The 21301-nt window shown below is 44.6% G+C and overlaps 1 protein-coding gene across 1 annotated transcript in view; it reads right to left on the reverse strand.

Moving 5' to 3' along the window:
- The window catches only part of LOC129865281 (copine-8-like), a 134989-nt gene that overhangs the window by 35392 nt on the left and 78296 nt on the right, over window positions 1-21301 (reverse strand). Inside the window, exons 7-9 of the mRNA XM_055937927.1 lie at window positions 5903-5966; window positions 3895-3998; window positions 2113-2217 (exon numbers count right to left, since the gene is read on the reverse strand). Of these exons, the coding sequence (XP_055793902.1) occupies window positions 2113-2217; window positions 3895-3998; window positions 5903-5966 (273 nt within the window). The remainder of the gene's footprint in view (window positions 1-2112; window positions 2218-3894; window positions 3999-5902; window positions 5967-21301) is intronic.

A 21301-nucleotide genomic window follows, 5' to 3' on the forward strand; every position in this document is an offset into this window, starting at 1 on the left:
GCCATGCTCAGACTCGGCATCGGCGCAGGGGAAGGCTCCGGCCATGGAGCTGGAAATTCCGGACCGGGAACCGTCGCCGGGAAGCTCCGGACCGGGAACCGTCGCCGGGAAGCTCCGGACCGGGAACCGTCGCCGGGAAGCTCCGGACCGGGAACCGTCGCCGGGAAGCTCCGGACCGGGAACCGTCGCCGGGAAGCTCCGGACCGGGAACCGTCGCCGGGAAGCTCCGGACCGGGAACCGTCGCCGGAAGCTCTGGACTGGGAACCGTCGCCTGGTGCGTGGGGCCAGCGTGGTGCATGGGGCCAGCACTGATGGTAGCGGGCTGGTGACACGCACCTCAGGGCGAGCGAGAGGAGCTGGCACAGGACGTACTGGACTTGGGAGGCGCACTGGAGGCCTGATGCGTGGGGCCGGTACAGGTGGCACCGGACTGGGGACACGCACTTCAGGGAAAGTGCGAGGAGCAGGCACAGGACGTACCTGACTGGGAAGACGCACTTGAGGGAGAGTGCGAGGAGCAGGCACAGGACGTACCGGGCTGTTGAGACGTACTGGAGACCTGGTGCATAGAACCGGCACACATTGTACCGGAACGATGACACTCTTCACACGGTGAGTACGAGGAGTTGGCACAGGAAGTACTGGGCTGAGAAGGCGTACTGGAGACCTGGTGCGTATAGCCGGCATCAATTGTACCGGAACTTTAACACACTTCTCAGGACGAGTTATGGGGAGTTGGCACAGGAAGTACTGGGCTGAGAAGGCGTACTGGAGACCTGGTGCGTATAGCCGGCATCAATTGTACCGGAACTTTAACACACTTCTCAGGACAAGTTACGGGGAGTTGGCAGAGGAAGTACTGGGCTGAAAAGGCGTACTGGAGACGTGGTGCGTATAGCCGGCATCACTTGTACCGGAACTTTAACACACTTCTCAGAACGAGTACGGGGAGTTGGCACAGGACGTACTGGGCTGAGAAGGCGTACTGGAGACCTGGTGCGTATAGCCGGCATCACTTGTACCGGAACTTTAACACACTTCTCAGGACGAGTACGGAGAGCTGACTCAGGTGGCTTTAAATCGATAACACGCTCCTTAGGGCAAATGTCGTGCATCCTCCACCATTTCAATAACTCTCTCATTTCTCTCTCCTCCACATTCTCCCTCAACTCACTGACAGTCTCTGGTTCACTCCTCGGCTCCGCCGAACACTCCATGTGCCCCCCCCCCCCCCCCCCCCCCCCCCCCCCAAATAAAATATTTTGAGGCTGCTTCTTGGGCTTGCGTCGTGGCCGCGAACTCTGTCGTTGTTGCTGTCCTTCCTTCACCGCCATGGAAGGCGATCCTGTCCTGCCAGGATTTCTTCCCAAGTCCAGGATCCCTTCCCATCCAGAATCTCTTCCCAAGTCCAGGATACTTCCTCCTCCTGGGCACGCTGCTTGGTCCTTTGTTGATGGGATGTTCTGTCACGTTGTTCGTAATAATGGTAGGACCAAGGTGCAGCAAATGTAGAGTTCCACATAATTTATTAAAGAAGTGAAACTATAGCAAAGACAAAACAATAAAGGAACAAACCGTGACTACAGAGGTGCAAAGTGCACTAACTCCAAACAATATCCAATAACACACAGGTGGAAAAAAATGCTACTTAAGTATGATCCCCAATTAGAGACAATGATAGCCAGCTCCCTCTAATTGGGAATCATACTAAAACACCAACATAGAAAAAACTAACTAGAACCCAACATAAAAAATATAAACTAGACTAAACCCCTAGTCACACCCTGACCTACTCTACCATAGAAAATAAAGGCTTTCTATGGTCAGGACGTGACAATAGGTTCACAACCAACTTAGTAACCAAGGAATTCCATGCATGCATGGTGATTCTTATAAAATCCATCTAAAAAATATTTATCCATCTAAAAAATATTTTCTCCTCTTGCAGATTAGATCCTGTCACAAAATCATTTTTACAAAGCACTCAAATTGTTAAAAAAAAGATTATCACCATGGCCCTCACACACTTCAGCAAAACAGTTAATGCCAGTTTAATCTTGCTGGCCACTCTACACACACACACGCGCACAGACACACACACACACACTGACCTGTCGTAGTCTCCATTGCAGAGTGCTCTGACAGGTATCTTGAAGGCCTGCCACACTGGGTTAAGTGTGTTCTTCACCACCTCTGTCTTATGGCAGATTGTGAACCTGGAGAAACACAGCGACAAGACAAGCCATACACTTATCAATGGATCAATCAATCACTGGACAACATTCCTCTCTCTCTCTCTCTCTCTCTCTCTCTCTCTCTCTCTCTCTCTCTCTCTCTCTCTCTCTCTCTCTCTCTCTCTCTCTCTCTCTCTCTCTCTCTCTCTCTCTCTCTCTCTCTCTCTCTCTCTCTCTCTCTCTCTCTCTCTCTCTCTCTCTCTCTCTCTCTCTCTCTCTCTCTCTCTCTGCAAAGTTAGAGTTAGCGAGACAAACTGTCTTCCTGCGATCTTCTCAAGTTTAAACGTCTCTCTTTGACTCTCAGCTCCCTCAGATCTTTCTTCCCCCCCAAGAAGATAAATTGCACTCATTTAAGTGATACAAATCTCTAAGACATTGATTCCTTTTTCCATACTTTGCCAAAATATTGAGCGATCACATTTTTTTTTTTAAATGTCATCAGGATGACTGGCACAAAAAAGATCTGTTTCAGTTCTAAGGGCAATTACCATCAACTGAGGAATTCTCAGTATAATCATCATTCACTGCAAAAGTAAATGGTTTTAAAGTGAATATAGTGCAGTGTGGAATATGAGTTCAGAGAGCTTCACCTTCCATTAACCGATAGTGAGAGAGAGAGAAAGAGTGAGAGCGAGAGAGGATTGACCCCTGTACAGAGAGGTCAGGGGGGCAATAGGGAGCTTTCCCTCCAACCACTGCTCCCTCTAGGTCATCTCCTCTCTGCTCTGCCAGCTGTAACATAGGTGTGTGTGTTTGTGTGTGTGTAATAAAGCCTCAGCCTCCAGTATTTATGCTGCAGTAGTTTACGTGTCGGGGTGGCTAGGGTCAGTCTGTTATATCTGGAGTATTTCTCCTGTGTTATCCGGTGTCCTGTGTGAATTTAAGTATTCTCTCTCTCTCGGGGGACCTGAGCCCTAGGACCATGCCTCAGGACTACCTGGCCTGATGACTCCTTGCTGTCCCCAGTCCAGCTGCCCGTGCTGCTGCTCCAGTTTCAACTGTTCTGCCTGCGGCTATGGAACCATGGCCTGTTCACCGGACGTGCTACCTGTCCCAGACCTGCTGTTTTCAACTCTCTAGAGATAGCAGGAGTGGTAGAGATACTCTGAATGATCGGCTATGAAAAGCCAACTGACATTTACTCATGAGGTGCTGACCTGTTGCACCCTCGACAACCACTGTGATTATTATTGACCCTGCTGGTCATCTATAAACATTTGAACATCTTGGCCATGTTCTCTTATAATCTCCACCCGGCACAGCCAGAAGAGGACTGGCCACCCCTCATAGCCTGGTTCCTCTCTAGGTTTCTTCCTATGTTCTGGCCTTTCTAGGGAGTTTTTCCTAGCCACCGTGCTTCTACACCTGCATTGCTTGCTGTTTGGGGTTTTAGGTTGGGTTTCTGTACAGCACTTTCTGACATCAGCTGATGTAAGAAGGGCATTACAAATACATTTTTATTGATTGATTGATCGAGTAGACCTGCTTATCTGACCTGTGTTGATGAGAGAGAGAATACACACACAAACCAACAAAGAGAGGCAATGTTGTTTACCTAAAGGAATTCAATGGAATCTAATTTCCCTCAGATTGCGGGACTGATGGATGGAACTGAATGGAGGAGAGGATCTGAAGTAGGGGTAGGTAAAGTATACTCACGTGCCGTCTTCATTGCTGCGGTAGAAGACGAGGAAAGGGTCTGACTTGCCGAAGAAATCTTTCTTGTCCAGTTTATTCCCACAGAACTGCATCATCACTGACTCCTACAGTAACAGAGAGAGACATTGAGACTGATGAAACTGACAGCACAGCTCAGTATTCACAGCAGATACTGGTGAGAGACTTCTGATAGTAGATGCAGACATTAATGCTGATCAGTCAACAGTAACATTGCAGGACACAGCTCAGAGCAACTCTACTCAGCATCAAGGTGAGAGTAATATCCTATGATAGTAAATCCATAACAATATAATTTAATGTATATGCCATGGCAACGTGTTTATTGATTGATGTTGTCCTTATGTGGGTATGATGTACAGTGCCTTGCAAAAGTACTCATTCCCCTTGGCGTTTTCCTATTTTGTTGCATTACAACCTGTAATTTAAATTGATTTTTATTTGGATTTAATGTAATGGACACACACAAAATAGTTTAAATTGGTGAAGTGAAATGGAAAAAGTAACTTGTTTAAAGAAATATGGTAAACTGGTGCGTGCATATGTATTCACCCCCTTTGCTATGAAGCCCCTATACAAGATCTGGTGCAACCAATTACCTTCAGAAGTCACATAATTAGTTAAATAAAGTCCACCTGCGTGCAATCTAAGTGTCACATGATCTGTCACATGATCTCAGTATATATACACCTGTTCTGAAAAGCCCCAGAGTCTGCAACACCACTAAGCAAGGGGCACCACCAAGCAAGCGGCACGGAGCTCTCCAAACAGGTCAGGGACAAAGTTGTGGAGAAGTACAGATCAGGGTTGGGTTATAAAAAAATATTAGAAACTTTGAACATCCCACGGAGCACCATTAAATCCATGATTAAAAAATGGAAAGAATATTTCACCGCAACAAACCTGCCAAGGGAGAGCCGCCCACCAAAAATCCCTCAACAGGCAAGGAGGGCGTTAATCAGAGAGGAAACAAAGAGACCCCTGAAGGAGCTGCAAAGCTCCACAGCTGAGATTGGAGTATCTGTCCATAGGACCACTTTAAGCCGTACACTCCACAGAGCTCCACAGAAGAGTAGCCAGAAAAAAAGCCATTGCTTAAAGAAAAAAAAAATCAGCAAACAAAAAGGTATGTGGGAGACTCCCCAAACATATGGAAGAAGGTACTCTGGACAGATGAGACAAAAATGTAGCTTTTTGGCTATCAAGGAAAACGCTATTTCTGGCACAAACCCAACACCTCTCATCACCCCGAGAATACCATTCCCACAGTGAAGCATGGTGGTGGCAGCATCATGCTGTGGGGATGTTTTTCATCGGCAGGGACTGGGAAACTGGTCAGAATTGAAGGAATGATGAATTGCACTAAATACAGGGAAATTCTTGAGGAGAAACCTGTTTCAGTCTTCCAAAGATTTGAGACTGGGACGGAGGTTCACCTTCCAGCAGGACAATGACCGTAAGCATACTGCTCAAGCAACATTCGAATGGTTTAAGGGGAAACATTTAAATGCCTTGGAATGGCCTAGTCAAAGTCCAGACCTCAATCCAACTGTCACGGCCGTCAAAGGAAGTGGACCAAAGCGTACATGGTGTGCGTACATATTCCTTTTTATTAGAATGACGCCGACAAAACAATAAGCTTCACGGTCGTTTTTGTATTGTTTAAGGGCTATAGTGCTACCTAAGTGCTAAAGGGCTACCTAAGGAGCTAGAACAGTTTTGCCTTGAAGAATGGGCAAAAATCCCAGTGGCTAGATGTGCCAAGCTTACAGAGACATACCCCAAGAGACTTGCAGCTGTAATTGCTGCAAAAGGTGCTCTACAAAGTATTGACTTGAGGGGGGGTGAATAGTTATGCACACAAGTTTTTTATTTCTTGTTTGTTTCACAAGAGAAAATATTTAGCATCTTCAAAGTGGTAGGCATGTTGTGTAAATCAAATGATACGAACCCCCCCAAAAAATCCATATCCCCTGCTATCACTACTCACCCTGCAGTTTCCCATCTCTTCTGCCTTAACAATGATGTTTCCACACTTCTTTCCAGGAATGCCCCTGTTGAAGACAAAACAGAGACGCCATTCATTGATACACTAAATGGACTATATGGTCAGTATGGTCTAACGGAAACACATAACGGTAATGTGTGTGTATGTTTCTCTGTCATAACAAGCCTCACCCATCATGCCATGGAAAACTTGAGCACTTGAGGGAGTATCCCAAAACACCTCTAAAGCCAGAGAATACAAGTTGAGCTTTGAGAGAGAGAGGGAGAAAGAGGGTTTGTGTGTGTACCTTCTCTTACGCCTTTCCTGACCCGGCGGTCAGCAGAACGCGAGACACCGTTTATCCAGGATTCCATCCAACACACTACACCAACACACCCAACTTACACCGTTCTCTTTCACAACACATCCACCATCCCTCCAAGCAATGGTGTCCAAGTCATGTCAGAGGACAAAATAAGCTTTAAAATGGAACCCATGAGGCATGGTAAGAAACCACAGTGATATTAGTTGTCTTAACTTCTGAGAAATAGAGTCATCTTCAAAATACCGATGACTAGCGCTGTCATAGCACTAGCCAGGCCCACCTTGCAGAAATGTACTCAGGCAGTCATTTAGGCAGCCTGAAATTGGGGTCTAGGACCCCAGCCTAAGAGTAATACAAGTCCCCTTTACTTAGACAGCAAGACTGAAGGAGACAGCTGATAGACCTATCAAAAGGACATGGATCTGGATGTTTTTTTTTTGTATCAGTGCTTTACATTGGAAAGAACATCTATCTATTTTTAACCCAGAAACCAATAGCCTACCTCTTCTGAAGGATGGGAGTAAAATTGTAAAAGAAGAAAATGAAAAGGCTTCTCTCACTCCCCTCCCTCTCTGACAATTCCCCTAGGTCATTTGTAGTGTCCAGTGTTCCCTTCCCTCCACCATGAAATCGACCCATTCTCCTCATTGTAATTATGTAAGAAAAAAAAAGACACTTTAGGACTATGTACCATTTTGCCAGTGTAGCAAATCGACTGTTGATTAATCCCTAAACTCTCTGTCTTTTATGATGGGGGAAATTACTCCAATTGGAGTAGACCAGGGCCTGTATTCACAAAGAGTCTCCGAGTAGGAGTGCTAATCTAGGATCCGGCACCCCCTGATTAATCGCATGGTCTGCTCGGAGATGAGTCCATGTCCGAGCATTCATAAACGGTGTTTGCAAAATCAATGCCACATGTAATCAACTAGGCCTATCACTTTGTGTAGCCAGTAGCGATGCTAATGATAACTGTCGTTGTGTAGCCAGTAGCGATGCTAATGATAACGGTCTTTGTGTAGCCAGTAGCGATGCTAATGATAACGGTCTTGTGGGAAATAGAAAGGCTTTCCCCAAAACCTTCTCAACCATGTAAATGTTAACCGAAAAGTAGACCTACATGGCAGAATTATGCCATGCTTTGTATCAATCGGGTGGGCATTTTGTATTGCAAAATCTGCTACAGAAACATCGCTTGCATAACACGTTCCTCTCTAGCTAGGTACGCAACACAAAAAGCTAAATGTGTTACAGATTTATTTGAGACGCCAAAAATGATCTTTTGATAACATTTTTTCATTGACATAGACTCAGAATATCCCATTTTGTTGTTTCTCTGTAAAAAGAGTAATTGTGAGATGAAAAACTGAACTTCACACTGATCCTAGATCAGCACCCCTAGGGCTACTCTGATACGCTTTATGAATACAGGCCCAGCCACTGTTACAGAGAAGCTTGATTGTGAATGTTCTGTTTAGTTCTAATCTTAGAATGCCAAAATAAACGAGAATTTAAAACTGTAGCAGTTGATTCCACAAGCATATAGTGAAAAGCCACGTAAGGAAATCCTGCTGGAGACGAGTTAATAACAGGATTACACACACAAATAGGATTCAGACAGGGTTTCACAAGTCCTCTCATCCAGTAATAGACACCTATGGATTTTGATTGTCACTTACAAATTCCAGTCAGTCACTCACTCTTGCTCTGTCTCTCTTTCCCTGTGTGTGTGTGCCTGTGTGTGTGTGTGCTTTTGTATGCATATGTGTAGTCCCTCAAAGTAGCTAGCTCTAAAAGTGTGTGTGCCGCTGAATGCAGCAGAACAGGGGTGCACTGTAACCCTCAGGCACAGCCACTCACTCTAAATAGAATAGAGCCATTTCAGACCAAATCTGCATCCCAAATGGTAGCCTATTCCATTTAGGGTACACTACTTTTCACCAGGGACCATATGGGTCTGGTCAAAAGTAGTGCACAATTTAGGGAATAGGGTGGCATTTGGGACACACTTAAGCTACCTAACCAGACTAACCAGATCAGCGCAATTCAGATCTGCTGCCATATTACGATCCCCATGAACGACACTGAATGTCAGCTCAACTGCCTATGCTTATTACAATAGGAGTGGTTGAATGAAAAAAAAAAAACTGGAAAAAAATCTTCCTTGCCTTGGTGCCAACACACACTGCTGTCTTTGTGCAGGTGACTGTGAATGGGTACTGATGAGGGGCAACACAGTAGGCTAAACAAAGCTCCGTCCCATCCCATCACACCCAATTCAGTGGGTCTGTCAGACTATAAATCAAACAAATAAACAAGACCAGGGCCATCGGAGGACTCACACACATAGAGCTCCTCCTGGGTTGGTTGGCAAGGCCTACACTACCAACAGGCATTTGTGGGTGGCAGGGATAGGGCCAATTATATTTAATAATGGGGGGGATGAAGGGCGGGGGGCATAGGTCTAGTGCAGGTAAAGCAAGAATGCAGTCCACAGAGGACAGGTTTCATGAAATGGGGTATCAGCCTACTCAACTATGAAGAGTGTACACAAATATTAGTGTCGTAGCTTAATGTGGGACTTTAACTGTAAGAAATCACCTCACTATCCAGCCTATTGTTCATATTGACATTCATATTGCAATGTACATCCTTACTTTTGGATCTTGGGTCCATGAAATGGAGTATCACCCTACTCAGTGACACCCAAAGAACGCAACTGTGAAGAGTTGTCAGTATCGTAGACTCTTATTGCAGGACTTTGGTGAGCTAATGTGACTGTCAGTCAACCTACTGTGCGTATTGACATTCATATTGCAATATACAGCCTTACCTATGGATCTTGGGTCATCAGCCTACTCAGTGATACCCACAGTACACAACTGAGACATGTGAAAATGCTGATTTATTGAATTCTCCATGTGGTCTATATTAAAGGACACTTTATTTAATATGACATTCTTTTAATATTCAATAGTTAAAGAGTTAACAGGTGAAGTCCCACAATAAGAGCAACAACTCTAGTATTTGTGTAAACTCTTCACAGTTGTGTTCTGTGGGTGTCACCGAGTAGGTTGATACATCAAGACCAATGTTTTCCATCACTGAGCAAATTTCAGGTCTGCTAAGAGCAAACTTAGGGATTGAAAATTCTGTGAAACTTCTGGCGCGCGTTTACTGAGGCTGTACCCGCTTTAAGTTAGTTTAAACAGTGGTCAAGTAGAATACTGTGACTATTTAATCAATGTAGGCCTACCAGAGTGGACTACCATAACAAACTATGGAGAAAATGCATCCCATAACATTTGAACAAATAGCTGTTCTATCGTTCAGCCTACAGTATGATCTATAACTGGGCTAATGACTAACTAGCAAAGGATATGAACAAATGTACACATGTGCACAAGTCGCTACATGCAGCTCTCGCTTTGATCTCAAAACAAGCGCATCTACTCACGACCGTTCATGCTGTAAAAACAGTACAGATCAACATGAATGGCACAGATCCATATATGTCAATGGTCTATTTGCATATAGGCCTACTGCAGCTCTGCCTACAACAAAATCTCCTGCATAGTTAGATTTGTTTCGGTATGTTGCAGTGAAAGTGGCTAATATTGAGTTTATTCGTTCACAATTTTCACAATAAAGGGAAATGTTGATAGTGTTCACTAATGGGGAAATGTTCAATCTCGTGCTTCTCTGCGCGTGCTGACATTTCTTCTGTGTGGCAGTCCTGGGGGAGCTGCGCGCCTGCTTGCAACTTAGAGGGCACATTGCCCAAGACCCATAGCTAAAGCTGTACATTGCAATATGAATGTCAATATGCTCAAAAGGCTGGATAGTGAGTGGATTTCCCATAGTTAAGTCCCACAATAAGAGAAACAGAGCTAATATTTGTTAATATACTTGTCAAGAAGTGTATTAAATCAACAGTGCGATTTCAACAGATTTTTTTCTTTTTGTGTGTGTAACTAACTGTCTTTTGTTGAATTTAAATAACATTCCAACCTTGTTCAGGGTTTTGTAGTCCTAAAATATGTCATGATTCCACTATTTGCATCCGTTGCATCAGTTTTAAATGGAGACCTCTGTTTTGAAGGCGAAACGCAAATTCCGCTATTGTGGCTATTACTTATTGTGGCTAGCTTCACACAGGTCATAAAAGGCCCTCATTTCATGGAACGACCCAAGTCGTTCTTCTGTGAGGAAGACTAAAACATGTATTTATTACACCACAGATGGCAGGACAGTCTGGAGGTCAATAACATCAATGGAAAATGTGAAAATGAATCATCATAAATGCCTTAAGAAGTAAATGCTCTCTCGGTCACTTTCAACCTCTCTTTCACTCATACACATCTATCTTATTTTCTCATCTCTCTACCCTCCCTCTTCTGCTCTCTTTCACCTCCCATTCTCTCACTCTTTCTCCTTTATCTTGCTTTCTCTTTAACCTCTTTCTTCTTGGTCTGCGTGTATTCAGAAGCAACACTTCTAATCAAGACACATGGATTTGCAATCAGCGTTAGGAGAGAGAGAGAGAGCAGAGGGAGAGCGCTAGGTAGGTAATTATAATTCAATCTTAGCAACCTGTGGCGTTACTGGGAGGGGGGGGGGCGGGGTTTATTAGCGCACAATGCACCTGCAATTATCTTCCTCCTTCCCCCTTGGAGAGACAAGAGGCCTTGAGGAAATAACGATCAGACAACACACCCTGAGCCAGGGCAATCTATGTACAGTGTGTAATCTTCTCTTTTCCCACCCAGTAGAGATACGCAGGTGAGGTCTTGGAAAGGCTGACCTTTTTAACTGAGCCAGTTAGCCCTATTCAATATTACAAAGATGCTTTCATATTACCATAGTTGAGCTACTTTCCTTGATTCAGCTCAACACAATTAGGGTCTAATTCTCTGAAGAACAGACCGGGCGCCAGGATAAAGTGACTAAGGGGGCAGTTGAAATCGGCGAAGGGATTTATATTGAATTCTGCTTATATCACGCTATACCACAATAAACATGAAGATCAAATGCAGAGACTCAGAGTTCGAGATCATCGAGTGCTTTTGAAGTAACAGGTTGGCGCAAAATCTGTAGCTTACCTCCGCCGCGTAAAAATAGGGACCTTCTAGCAGAAGTAAGGACAAAGATTCAGCAGGAGGCAGACAGGTAGAGGTGCAAAAGAGTTTTAGATGTATTTACACAGCGCTGGTGTTTCAAAGATGACGGTAATATTTGCAAATGTACAGTACCAGTCAAAGGTTTGGACACACCTACTCATTCAAGGGTTTTTCTTTATTTTTACATAGTAAAATAATAATGAAGACATAAAAACTATGAAATAACACATATGTAATCATGTAGTAATCAAAAAAGTGTTAAACAAATAAAAATATGTTTTATATTTGAGATTCTTCAAAGTAGCCACCCTTTGTCTTGATGACATCTTTCCACATGCTTGGCATTCTCTCAACCAGCTTCATGACGAATGCTTTTCCAACAATCTTGAAGAAGTTCCCACATTTCCTTAGCAGTTGTTGGCTGCTTTTCCTTCACTCTGCAGTCCAATTCATCCCCAACCAATTGGGTTGAAGTCGGATGATTGTGGAGGCCAGGTCATCTGATGAAGCACTCCATCACTCTCCTTCTTGGTCAAATAGCCCTTACCCACCCTGGAGGTGTGTTTTGGGTCAATATCCTGTTGAAAAATAAATGATAGTCCCACTAAGCGCAAACCAGATGGGATGGCATATCGCTGCAGAATACTGTGGTAGCCATACTGGTTAAGTGTGCCTTGAATTCTAAATAAATCACAGACAGTGTCACCAGCAAAGCACCCCCACACCATCACACCTCCTCCTTCATTCTACACGGTGGGAACCACACATGCGGAGATCATCCGTTCACTTACTCTGCGTCTCACAAAGACACGGCGGTTGGAACCAAAATTCTCAAATTTGGACTCATCAGACCAAAGGACAGATTTACACTGGTCTAATGTCCATTGCTCGTGTTTCTTGGCCCAAGCAAGTCTCTTCTTCTTATTGGTGTCTTTTAGTAGTGTTTCTTTGCAGCAATTCGACCATGAAGGCCTGATTCATGCAGTCTCCTCTGAACAGGTGATGTTGAGATGTGTATGTTATTTGAACTCTGAAGCATTTATTTGGGCTGCAATTTCTGAGGCTGGTAACTCTAATGAATTTACCCTGTATCTAGAGGTAACTCTAGATCCTTCTTTCCTGTGGCGGTCCTCATGAGAGCCACTTTGATCATAGTGCTTGATGGTTTTTGCGACTACACTTGAAGAAACTTTCAAAGTTCTTGAAATGTTCCCGATTTACTGACCTTCATGTCTTAAAATAATGATGGACTGTCATTTCTCTTTGCTTATTTGAGCTGCTCTTACCATAGTATGGACTTGGTATTTTACCAAATAGGGCTATCTTCTGTATAACACCCCTACCTTGTCACAACACAACTGATAGTCTCAATGCATTAAGAAGGAAATACATTCAACAAATTAACTTGAACAAAACACACATGTTAATTGAAATGCATTCCAGGTGACCTCATGAAACTGGTTGAGAGAATGCCAACAATGTGCAAAGCTGTCATCAAGGCAAAGGGTGTGTAACGATCGTCTGTGGTGGAAGAAGGATCGGACCAAAGCGCAGCGTGGTAAGTGTTCATGTCTTTTTAATAAACAACACAGAACATTGGAACAAAACAATAAACGAAGTGAACGAACAAAACAGTACCGTGTGGCGAACAAACACTGACACGGAAACAAACACCCACAAACCAAAAGTGAAACCCAGACTACCTAAGTATGATTCTCATTCAGGGACAACGATTGACAGCTGCCTCTGATTGAGAATCATACTAGGCCGAACACAAAAACCCCAACATAGAAAAACACACACAGACTGACCACCCCAACTCACGCCCTGACCATACTAAAACAAAAAAAATACAAAAGAACTATGGTCAGAACGTGACAGGGTGACTACTTTGAAGAATCTCAAATATAAAATATATTTTGATTTGTTTAACACTTTTTTGGTTAGTACATGATTCCATATTTGTTATTTCATAGTTTATGTCTTCACTATTATTCTACAATGTAGAAAATAGTGAAAAAAAACAAAAAACTTGAATGAGTAGGTGTGTCCAAATTTGACTGGTACTGTATGTGTGAAATTTGTTTTGATGTAGAGTGGACCATTATCAAGCACCTGTATCGAAACAGGGGCAGCGGGAAAAATACATGTCATCTATGCACTTAAATAGCGAATGGAGAACACTTTTCCCGTGGTATATTTTCATGCCAGCCAGATAGGCTACACTCCTGTTGTAAATATAAGCAATGTGCTTAATATTAGGAAAGTTCAGAAATAAATATAGTAGGCCTAGCCTGTAGAAAGCTGATGGGATCCTCATCTTTTTAGTAGAGGCCATCACTCTGTTTTCTCGTGCAATTGCATAGCCTACTGAAATATTGCGCAACATGAGCTCATGGGCTCTCGTGAAGTGTTTGATTAGATTTTTGATTAGATTTGCATTGATGTCAGAGTGATTAAAGGGACAATAGAGTGCTGAGTACCAGGCAGTTAGCAAGTTCGGTAGGCTACTAATGACAGCATCAGAGCTAGAAGAAGCCTAATTACCGTGACTAAATGGTCATGTGGAATTTGACTGCCTTCATGACTCGTTACCGCCAGTGCGGCAGTAATACGGTCCACGCAACAGCCCTAGTCATACCTAACTGCCCCAGTGGTTTTCCAAAGCCCCCCTACGCACGCTCTGTCCATTTTGCACTAACCTGTCACTTGTAATTTTTTGCTATTTTTATATAAGTACATCAAATTAAAAGGTTGGGGGCACACATTTAAACTGAGGGGGCTAAGCCCCCTTCGCCCCCAGGTGGAGCTTGGGATGCTCAACTCAAATACTCAGGCCAATATTATTTTCTGTCCTCACTACTACTACAACCTCAAACATCTTTACAAGTACCGTTCCAGCAACGTAGGTAGATTAGTAACCAGTCCAACAGAGTACAGCTTGGCTTGGCTCAGCAGTTTGAAAAGGGTATTGCTGCACTCTCTCTCTCTCTCTCCTTCTCACAACAGCAGTCTATATTAAAGTCGTATAACTGTTCTCTAGTCTCCTACAACCTCTTGTCCTGTATTAAATGAATATCACCTTTCCAGAGGAAAGGGATTCATGTTCAGATAAAGACTTTCTGTCCTGCCCTTTGTGGCTTAATGAATATTCAAGAGGCCATAAAAATGAAAGACACCATGACAAATCTGAAAGTCATTACGGTGGCCCAGGAAAACATTATTGATAATATTATGGAAATGGAATGCAAATTGCTACAGCGGAATTTACTTAACTCAAGAGCTGTTTTCAATTTAACAAAAAATATGAAAAGGGGGAGCGGTTTGTTAAGTGAGGGATAATTTAGTAAAAATAGCTTAAGTATCCACATTTATTCTTTAATTACCTTCAATATACTGTTCGAGTAGTAGATTATTGAGTTGCCCGAGTTTACTCAGATCAGGGTGTGTACTTATCCAAGTCTTACTGTGTTTACCCATGTATCCCTTCTTCATTTCAAACCTTTATTGAACTGGGAGAACTAGGCTCCTTGTGACATCATAGGATGAGAACCGCCAGCCTCACCTCTGAAGTGCAGAGCAGACGTAGACAAAATCATGACATCACAGTTGGGTTTCCCTCTTTTCCCCTTTACTCATTCAGCTGTATGTTGGGGCCTTCACTGCCTTGCTGCTCACTTTGAATCATTCATGAGATAGCACACACACCTATTCAATCAAATAATAGGACATACTACAGTTGGCATGGCACGCTATAGATGTCAACACACTCCTCAATCTGCTGACAGCCATTGTCTTAAAATAAACTGAGTCACTGCTGAGTCGACCCCCCCCCCACCACCACCACACATACGCCCATTGGAGTGCTGATTGAACTGTGTAATTAGAGGTAATTAACATTCAATAGGGGAAATAAAGGTCCCCCGTTACGGTCAGGTGCAGGTGTATGTCTGACGACAGAAAGGCACTAGAGCATCTCTCTCTCTCCCAATCTCGCTCTCTCTCCCTCTGTTTCATTCTCTCTCTGTCTTGCTCTCTCTTTCCCTCTCCCCCCCTCCAGCTCTCTTGCTGGGTCTCTCTCTCTCTCTCTCTCTCTCTGTTCACCCTCTACTCACCTCTGATTGTTCACTTGGTTCTCATGCTATTACTGTAGCTGAATATAACATGCTGGCGGCATGAATATAGGCAATGGCATACATTAGCTTAGAAACTGGAATACATTAGCTCAGAAACAGGTCTACCAATCTATCAGTGATTAGTAGCATTACATCAAAGTAAACATTCAATATCTGTACATGTCCCTAAATAGCTTTGTGCTGTATCATCTAATGCATGCATTCAGCATATTCTATTCAGAATGATGAAAATGACCTATCAATCAACCATCCATTATGACTGAATCAGAAGTGTGTGTGTGTGTGTGTGTGTCAGTGCTGAGTGTAAGTTGACTATACAAACAATTTGGAATTTCCAACACATTGTTTCTAATAAAAACAAGAAGTGATGCAGTCAGTCTTCCCTCAACTCTTAGCCAAGAAAAGCAAAAGCAAAAAAGTGACAATCTTTTCTAGGCCAGCTGCAGCTTAACTAGGTCTTTCTTTGCAGCACTTGACCATATGACTGGACAATAAACAAGATAAGATCAAACGAGAGCCTGCAGGACTTGCTTTGTGGAGTGTGGTGTCAAATAAGCATAGTATCTCTTTATCACAAACATACCTATCCCAATCTTTACAACCATTGAAACAATATGTTTACAATCTAATGTAACACCAAGTAATTCAGTCTGCTCAACTTGCTCAAAAGCCACACCATTCACTACCAGATTCAGCTGAGATCTAGAACTTAGGGAATGATCTGTACCAAATACAATATTCATAGTTTTAGAGATGTTCAGGATTAGTTTATTACTGGCCAATAGGGCTGTCCCCGACAAAAAAAAAATATTGGTTGACCAAGGGTCGTCCTGTTCTTTCGACCAATTGATTGGTCGAAATGTTTGAATTTATTTTTCCATAGACAGACACCATATGTGTTTGAATAAAATCTACTGCATATGCACTGAGCTTGTCTGATGCTTTGATTAAGCACACTGTTCGATTAAATAATGAAGACACACAAATGACTCAAGAAAGAGCCTGATGATCACAATGTGTTTTTTTTTTTAAATGACAGCGAGTGCCTGTGTGACTGGCTCACGCTGTCTCGCTCTCCTCCCTACTTCAGCGAAAAGGCACCACAGCACAGCAAGTGTTTATTGAGCTGTCCGTACTGAAGCTGTAACATCATGTCAGCCATTTAGTTTCTTACTAGTTTCTGACTGAAAAGTTCTGTTACCGAATTCACTTATTTGTTTATTAAAAACATTCCCTATTACCTCAACTAGGCTTGCAAAGGTACGGAGACTTTCCGGTAAATTTCCAGAATTTTCCATGGGGAAATAAGCCTTGGAATATTGGAAGTTTTGCTTAAATTCGTCAAAACAGCTAGCTTATAACAGTGAACCTTTTTTTGGGGGGATACACATAAGGCAATTCTAGGTATTATGGCATATTTTGGTTAAACTATCCCCAATTCAATGGAATTGAAACCCTCTGCATGCACAGTGCATTCTTCCATCACATGTGCAGTGCACTCGTCCATCACATGTACAGCTGATTCTCAAAATCTTGCACACTAATGAGATGCTATTAACCCCACACTACTACACTGTCTGAGCCAAGGATTACATGCTTTCTGGTACGTTTTGATTACAATACCGGGTGGGATGAATCTATTTTATAAGACATACATAATTTTTTTGTTAACTGGTAAATAGTAGCCTACAGCAAAGTGTGTTTAAATCATTTCTAACTTGTTAACAATTTCTGCAAGTTCGTTTTTGCTACCATGTGGGTTTTAGCTTGCTTGAGCCTGCTAACTTAGGAGTGTTAATTCCCCTGTTTCCATACATGTTTCATTTTAAAACATTTATCTTAAAAAGGAGTTGTTTAATCGAACTGCTATTGCTACTGCTACAAACTATTTATCTGTGCAATCTTTACAGGAAAATGCCACGGCACTATCTGATGTGTGGAGACATTTCACTACAGCTAATGTAGAAGGAAAAGCTGTGTACATTTGCAAATACTCTGCCAAATCATATGTGAAGAATGCAACAAAGATGCAGAATCATCTGGCCAAGTGCATAAAGTTCCCTCAGCGCTCATAACAAGCAACCTCTGACAAAAGTCCCTCTACTTCTATTCAAGGTGAAAATGATGAATCAGACACCTTATCGATAACAACAGCTCATGGTCCTCCTGGAATCAGAAGTCTTTTGACTCAATGGAGGAACGTAGTCAGAGAAATGCTGATGAATGTCTTGCTCAAGCTGTGTATGCAACTAGTTCAACTCTGATGCTCACAGGCAATGTGTATTGGAAGATACATAAGATTTATAAGATTTCTGAATGTTCTTTACCCAGCATACACCCCTCCAACCAGACATGCTTTCTCTACTCATTTGCTGGATGCAGAGTTCAACAGAGTTCAAGTGAGGGTCAAGCAAATCATAGAGAAAGCAGACTGTATTGCAATCCTCTCTGATTGCAATCCTCTCTGATGGGTGGTCGAATGTTCGTGGGAAAGGAATAATTAACTACATCTCCACCCCTCAACCAGTATTCTACAAGAGCACAGACACAAGAGACAACAGACACATTGGTCTCGACATTGCAGATGAGCTGAAGGCAGTCATCAATGACCTTGGATCACAGAAGGCATTTGCACTGGTGACAGACAATGCTGCGAACATGAAGGCTGCTTGGTCTAAAGTGGAGGTGCCCTACCCTTACAACACACCCATTGGCTGTGTTGCTCATGCATTGAATCTGCTCCTCAAGGACATCATGGCACTGAAAACAATGGATGCACTCTACAAGAGAGACAAGGAAATGGTTAAATATGTGAAGGGTCATCAAGTTATAGCAGCAATCTACCTCACCAAGCAAAGTGAGAAGAATAAGAGGACCACATTGAAGCTGCCCAGCAACACCCATTGGGGTGGTGTTGTCATAATGTTTGACAGTCTCCTGAAGTGGAAGGAATCTCTCCAGAAATGGCCAGCCTGCCAATATCAAGAGGATCTTCCTGGATGATGTATTTTGGGAGACGGTGGTCAGCAGCCTGAAACCTAAAGCAGTAGCCATTGCACGGATTGAGGGAGACAATGCCATCCTGTCTGATGTTCAGAAATCTGTACTGCCCTGCCCACTTCACTGTTGCTCCAAGCAGAGGAAACTGCAGTTCTGAAATACATCAAAAAGTGTGACGACTTCTGCCTGAAGCCCATACACGCCGCAGCGTACATGTTGGACCCCAAGTATGGCAAGAGCATCCTGTCTGGTGCAGAGATCAACAAGGCCTATGGCATCATCACTACTGTGTCTCGCCACCTTGGCCTGGATGAGGGCAAAGTTCTTGGCTGATGTTCAAGAGGTGGACATTGAGGAGGTCCAGGGAGAAGACATGGAAGCCTGAGAGGAAGACAACCAAAGCCTTAGTTTCTAGACTATCATTTTACAGATGTATGTTGAAAATGTTTTTGGGAGATGCGATGGATCATTGAATATTCCCTTTCTTTTGTTGTTCAGTGAAATTGTCCCATGTGAAGAGTCAACTCATTTAGGTAAAGTTCAATTCGTAACTAAATTATTTTTTACATTTCTATTGGAAGGATTTAATCATTTTGTCACGTTCCTGACCTATTTATGTTAGTTGTTATGTGTGTTAGTTGGTCAGGACGTGAGGTTGGGTGGGCATTCTATGTTTTCTGTTTCTGTGTTGGTTTTGGGTTACCTGGTATGGCTCTTAATTAGAGGCAGGTGTTTGGCGTTCCTCTAATTAAGAGTCATATTTAGGTAGGCGTTGTCACAGTGTTCGTTGTGGGTGATTGTCTTCCGTGTCAGTATGTATGTTCGTGCCACACGGGACTGTAGCGTTTGTTTGTTTCGTTTCGTTTCGATGTCGTCTGTTTCCTGTACGTGAGTTTATGTTTAGTTATGTAAGTTTATGTTCAGGTTTCGTTCTACGTCGTTTTCTTATTTTGTAAGTTTGTTAAAGTGTTTGTTTTCGTGTTGCCATCTTCATCGTTGTTATAAATAAAAAGATGGCTTATTTCCCGCAAGCTGCGTTTTGGTCTGAAGATCCTTCTCTCCTCACCTCATCCGAGGATGAGGAGAGCGACAGCCGTTACAGAATCACCCACCACGCTAAGACCAAGCGGCAAGGGAAAACTAAACGGAGTAAGGGACAGGAGAGAAAGGAGCAATGGACATGGGATGATGTATTGGACGGAAAGGGTTGCTACACTTGGGAGGAGATCCTGGCTGGTAGGGATCGCCTCCCATGGGAACAGGTGGAGGCACTGAGGAGAGCAGAGGCTACCGGGGAGAGGAACCGGAGCTATGAGGGAACGCGTCTGGCACGGAAGCCAAAAAAGCCCGTAAGTAATTCCCAAAAATTTCTTGGGGGGTGGCTAAGAGGTAGTGGGCCAAGGGCAGGTAGGAGACCTGCGCCCACTTCCCAGGCTTACCGTGGAGAGCGGGAGTACGGGCAGGCGCCGTGTTACGCAGTAGAGCGCACGGTGTCTCCTGTACGAGTGCATAGCCCAGTGCGGGTTATTCCACCTCCCCGCACTGGGAGGGCTAGATTGGGTATTGAGCCAGGTGTCATGAGGCCGGCTCAACGCGTCTGGTCTCCAGTGCGTCTCCTCGGGCCGGCATACATGGCACCTGCCTTACGCATGGTTTCCCCGGTTCGCCTACATAGGCCGGTGCGGGTTATTCCACCTCCCCGCACTGGTCGGGCGACCGGGAGCATTCAACCAGGTAAGGTTGGGCGGGTTCAATGCTCAAGAGTGCCAGTACGCCTCCACGGTCCGGTATTTCCGGCACCACCTCCCCGCCCCAGCCTAGTACCTACAGTGTCTACACTACGCACTAGGCTACCAGTGCGTATCCTGAGCCCTGTTCCTCCTCCACGCACTCTCCCTGTAGTGCGTGTATCTAGCCCGGTGCCTCCAGTTCCGGCCCCACGCACTAAGCTACCAGTGCGTCTCCAGAGCCCTGTACAAACTGTATCTTCTCCCCCTACTAATCCTGATGTGCTTGTCCTCAGCCCGGCGTCACCAGTGCCGGTACCACGCATCAGTTATAGAGTGGGCTTTGAGAATACAGTGTGCCCTGTCCCTGCTCCCCGCACTAGTAGGAAGGTGCTTATCCTTAGCCCGGTGCCTCCAGTTCCGGTACCACGCACCAGGTCTACAGTGCACCGTATCCGGCCAGAGCCATCCGTCTCCCCAGCGCCATCTGAGCCATCCGTCTCCCCAGCGCCATCTGAGCCATCCGTCTCCCCAGCGCCATCTGAGCCATCCGTCTCCCCAGCGCCATCTGAGCCATCCGTCTCCCCAGCGCCGTCTGAGCCATCCGTCTGCCAGGAGCCTGCAAAGCCGCCCGTCTGCCATGAGCCTGCAAAGCCGCCCGTCTGCCATGAGCCTACAGAGCCGTCAGCCAGACAGGAGCCGCTAGAGCCGTCAGCCAGACAGGAGCCGCTAGAGCCGTCAGCCAGACAGGATCTGCCAGAGCCGCCAACCAGACAGGATCTGCCAGAGCCGCCAACCAGACAGGATCTGCCAGAGCCGCCAACCAGACAGGATCTGCCAGAGCCGCCAACCAGACAGGATCTGCCAGAGCCGCCAACCAGACAGGATCTGCCAGAGCCGCCAGCGAGCCATGAGCAGCCAGAGCCGTCAGAGAGCCATGAGCAGCCAGAGCCGTCAGAGAGCCATGAGCAGCCAGAGCCGTCAGAGAGCCATGAGCAGCCAGAGCCGTCAGAGAGCCATGAGCAGCCAGAGCCGTCAGAGCGCCATGAGCAGCCAGAGCCGTCAGAGCGCCATGAGCAGCCAGAGCCGTCAGA

The sequence above is a fragment of the Salvelinus fontinalis genome, chromosome 11 (genome assembly GCF_029448725.1).
Source record: "Salvelinus fontinalis isolate EN_2023a chromosome 11, ASM2944872v1, whole genome shotgun sequence".
Classification (NCBI taxonomy): domain Eukaryota; kingdom Metazoa; phylum Chordata; class Actinopteri; order Salmoniformes; family Salmonidae; genus Salvelinus; species Salvelinus fontinalis.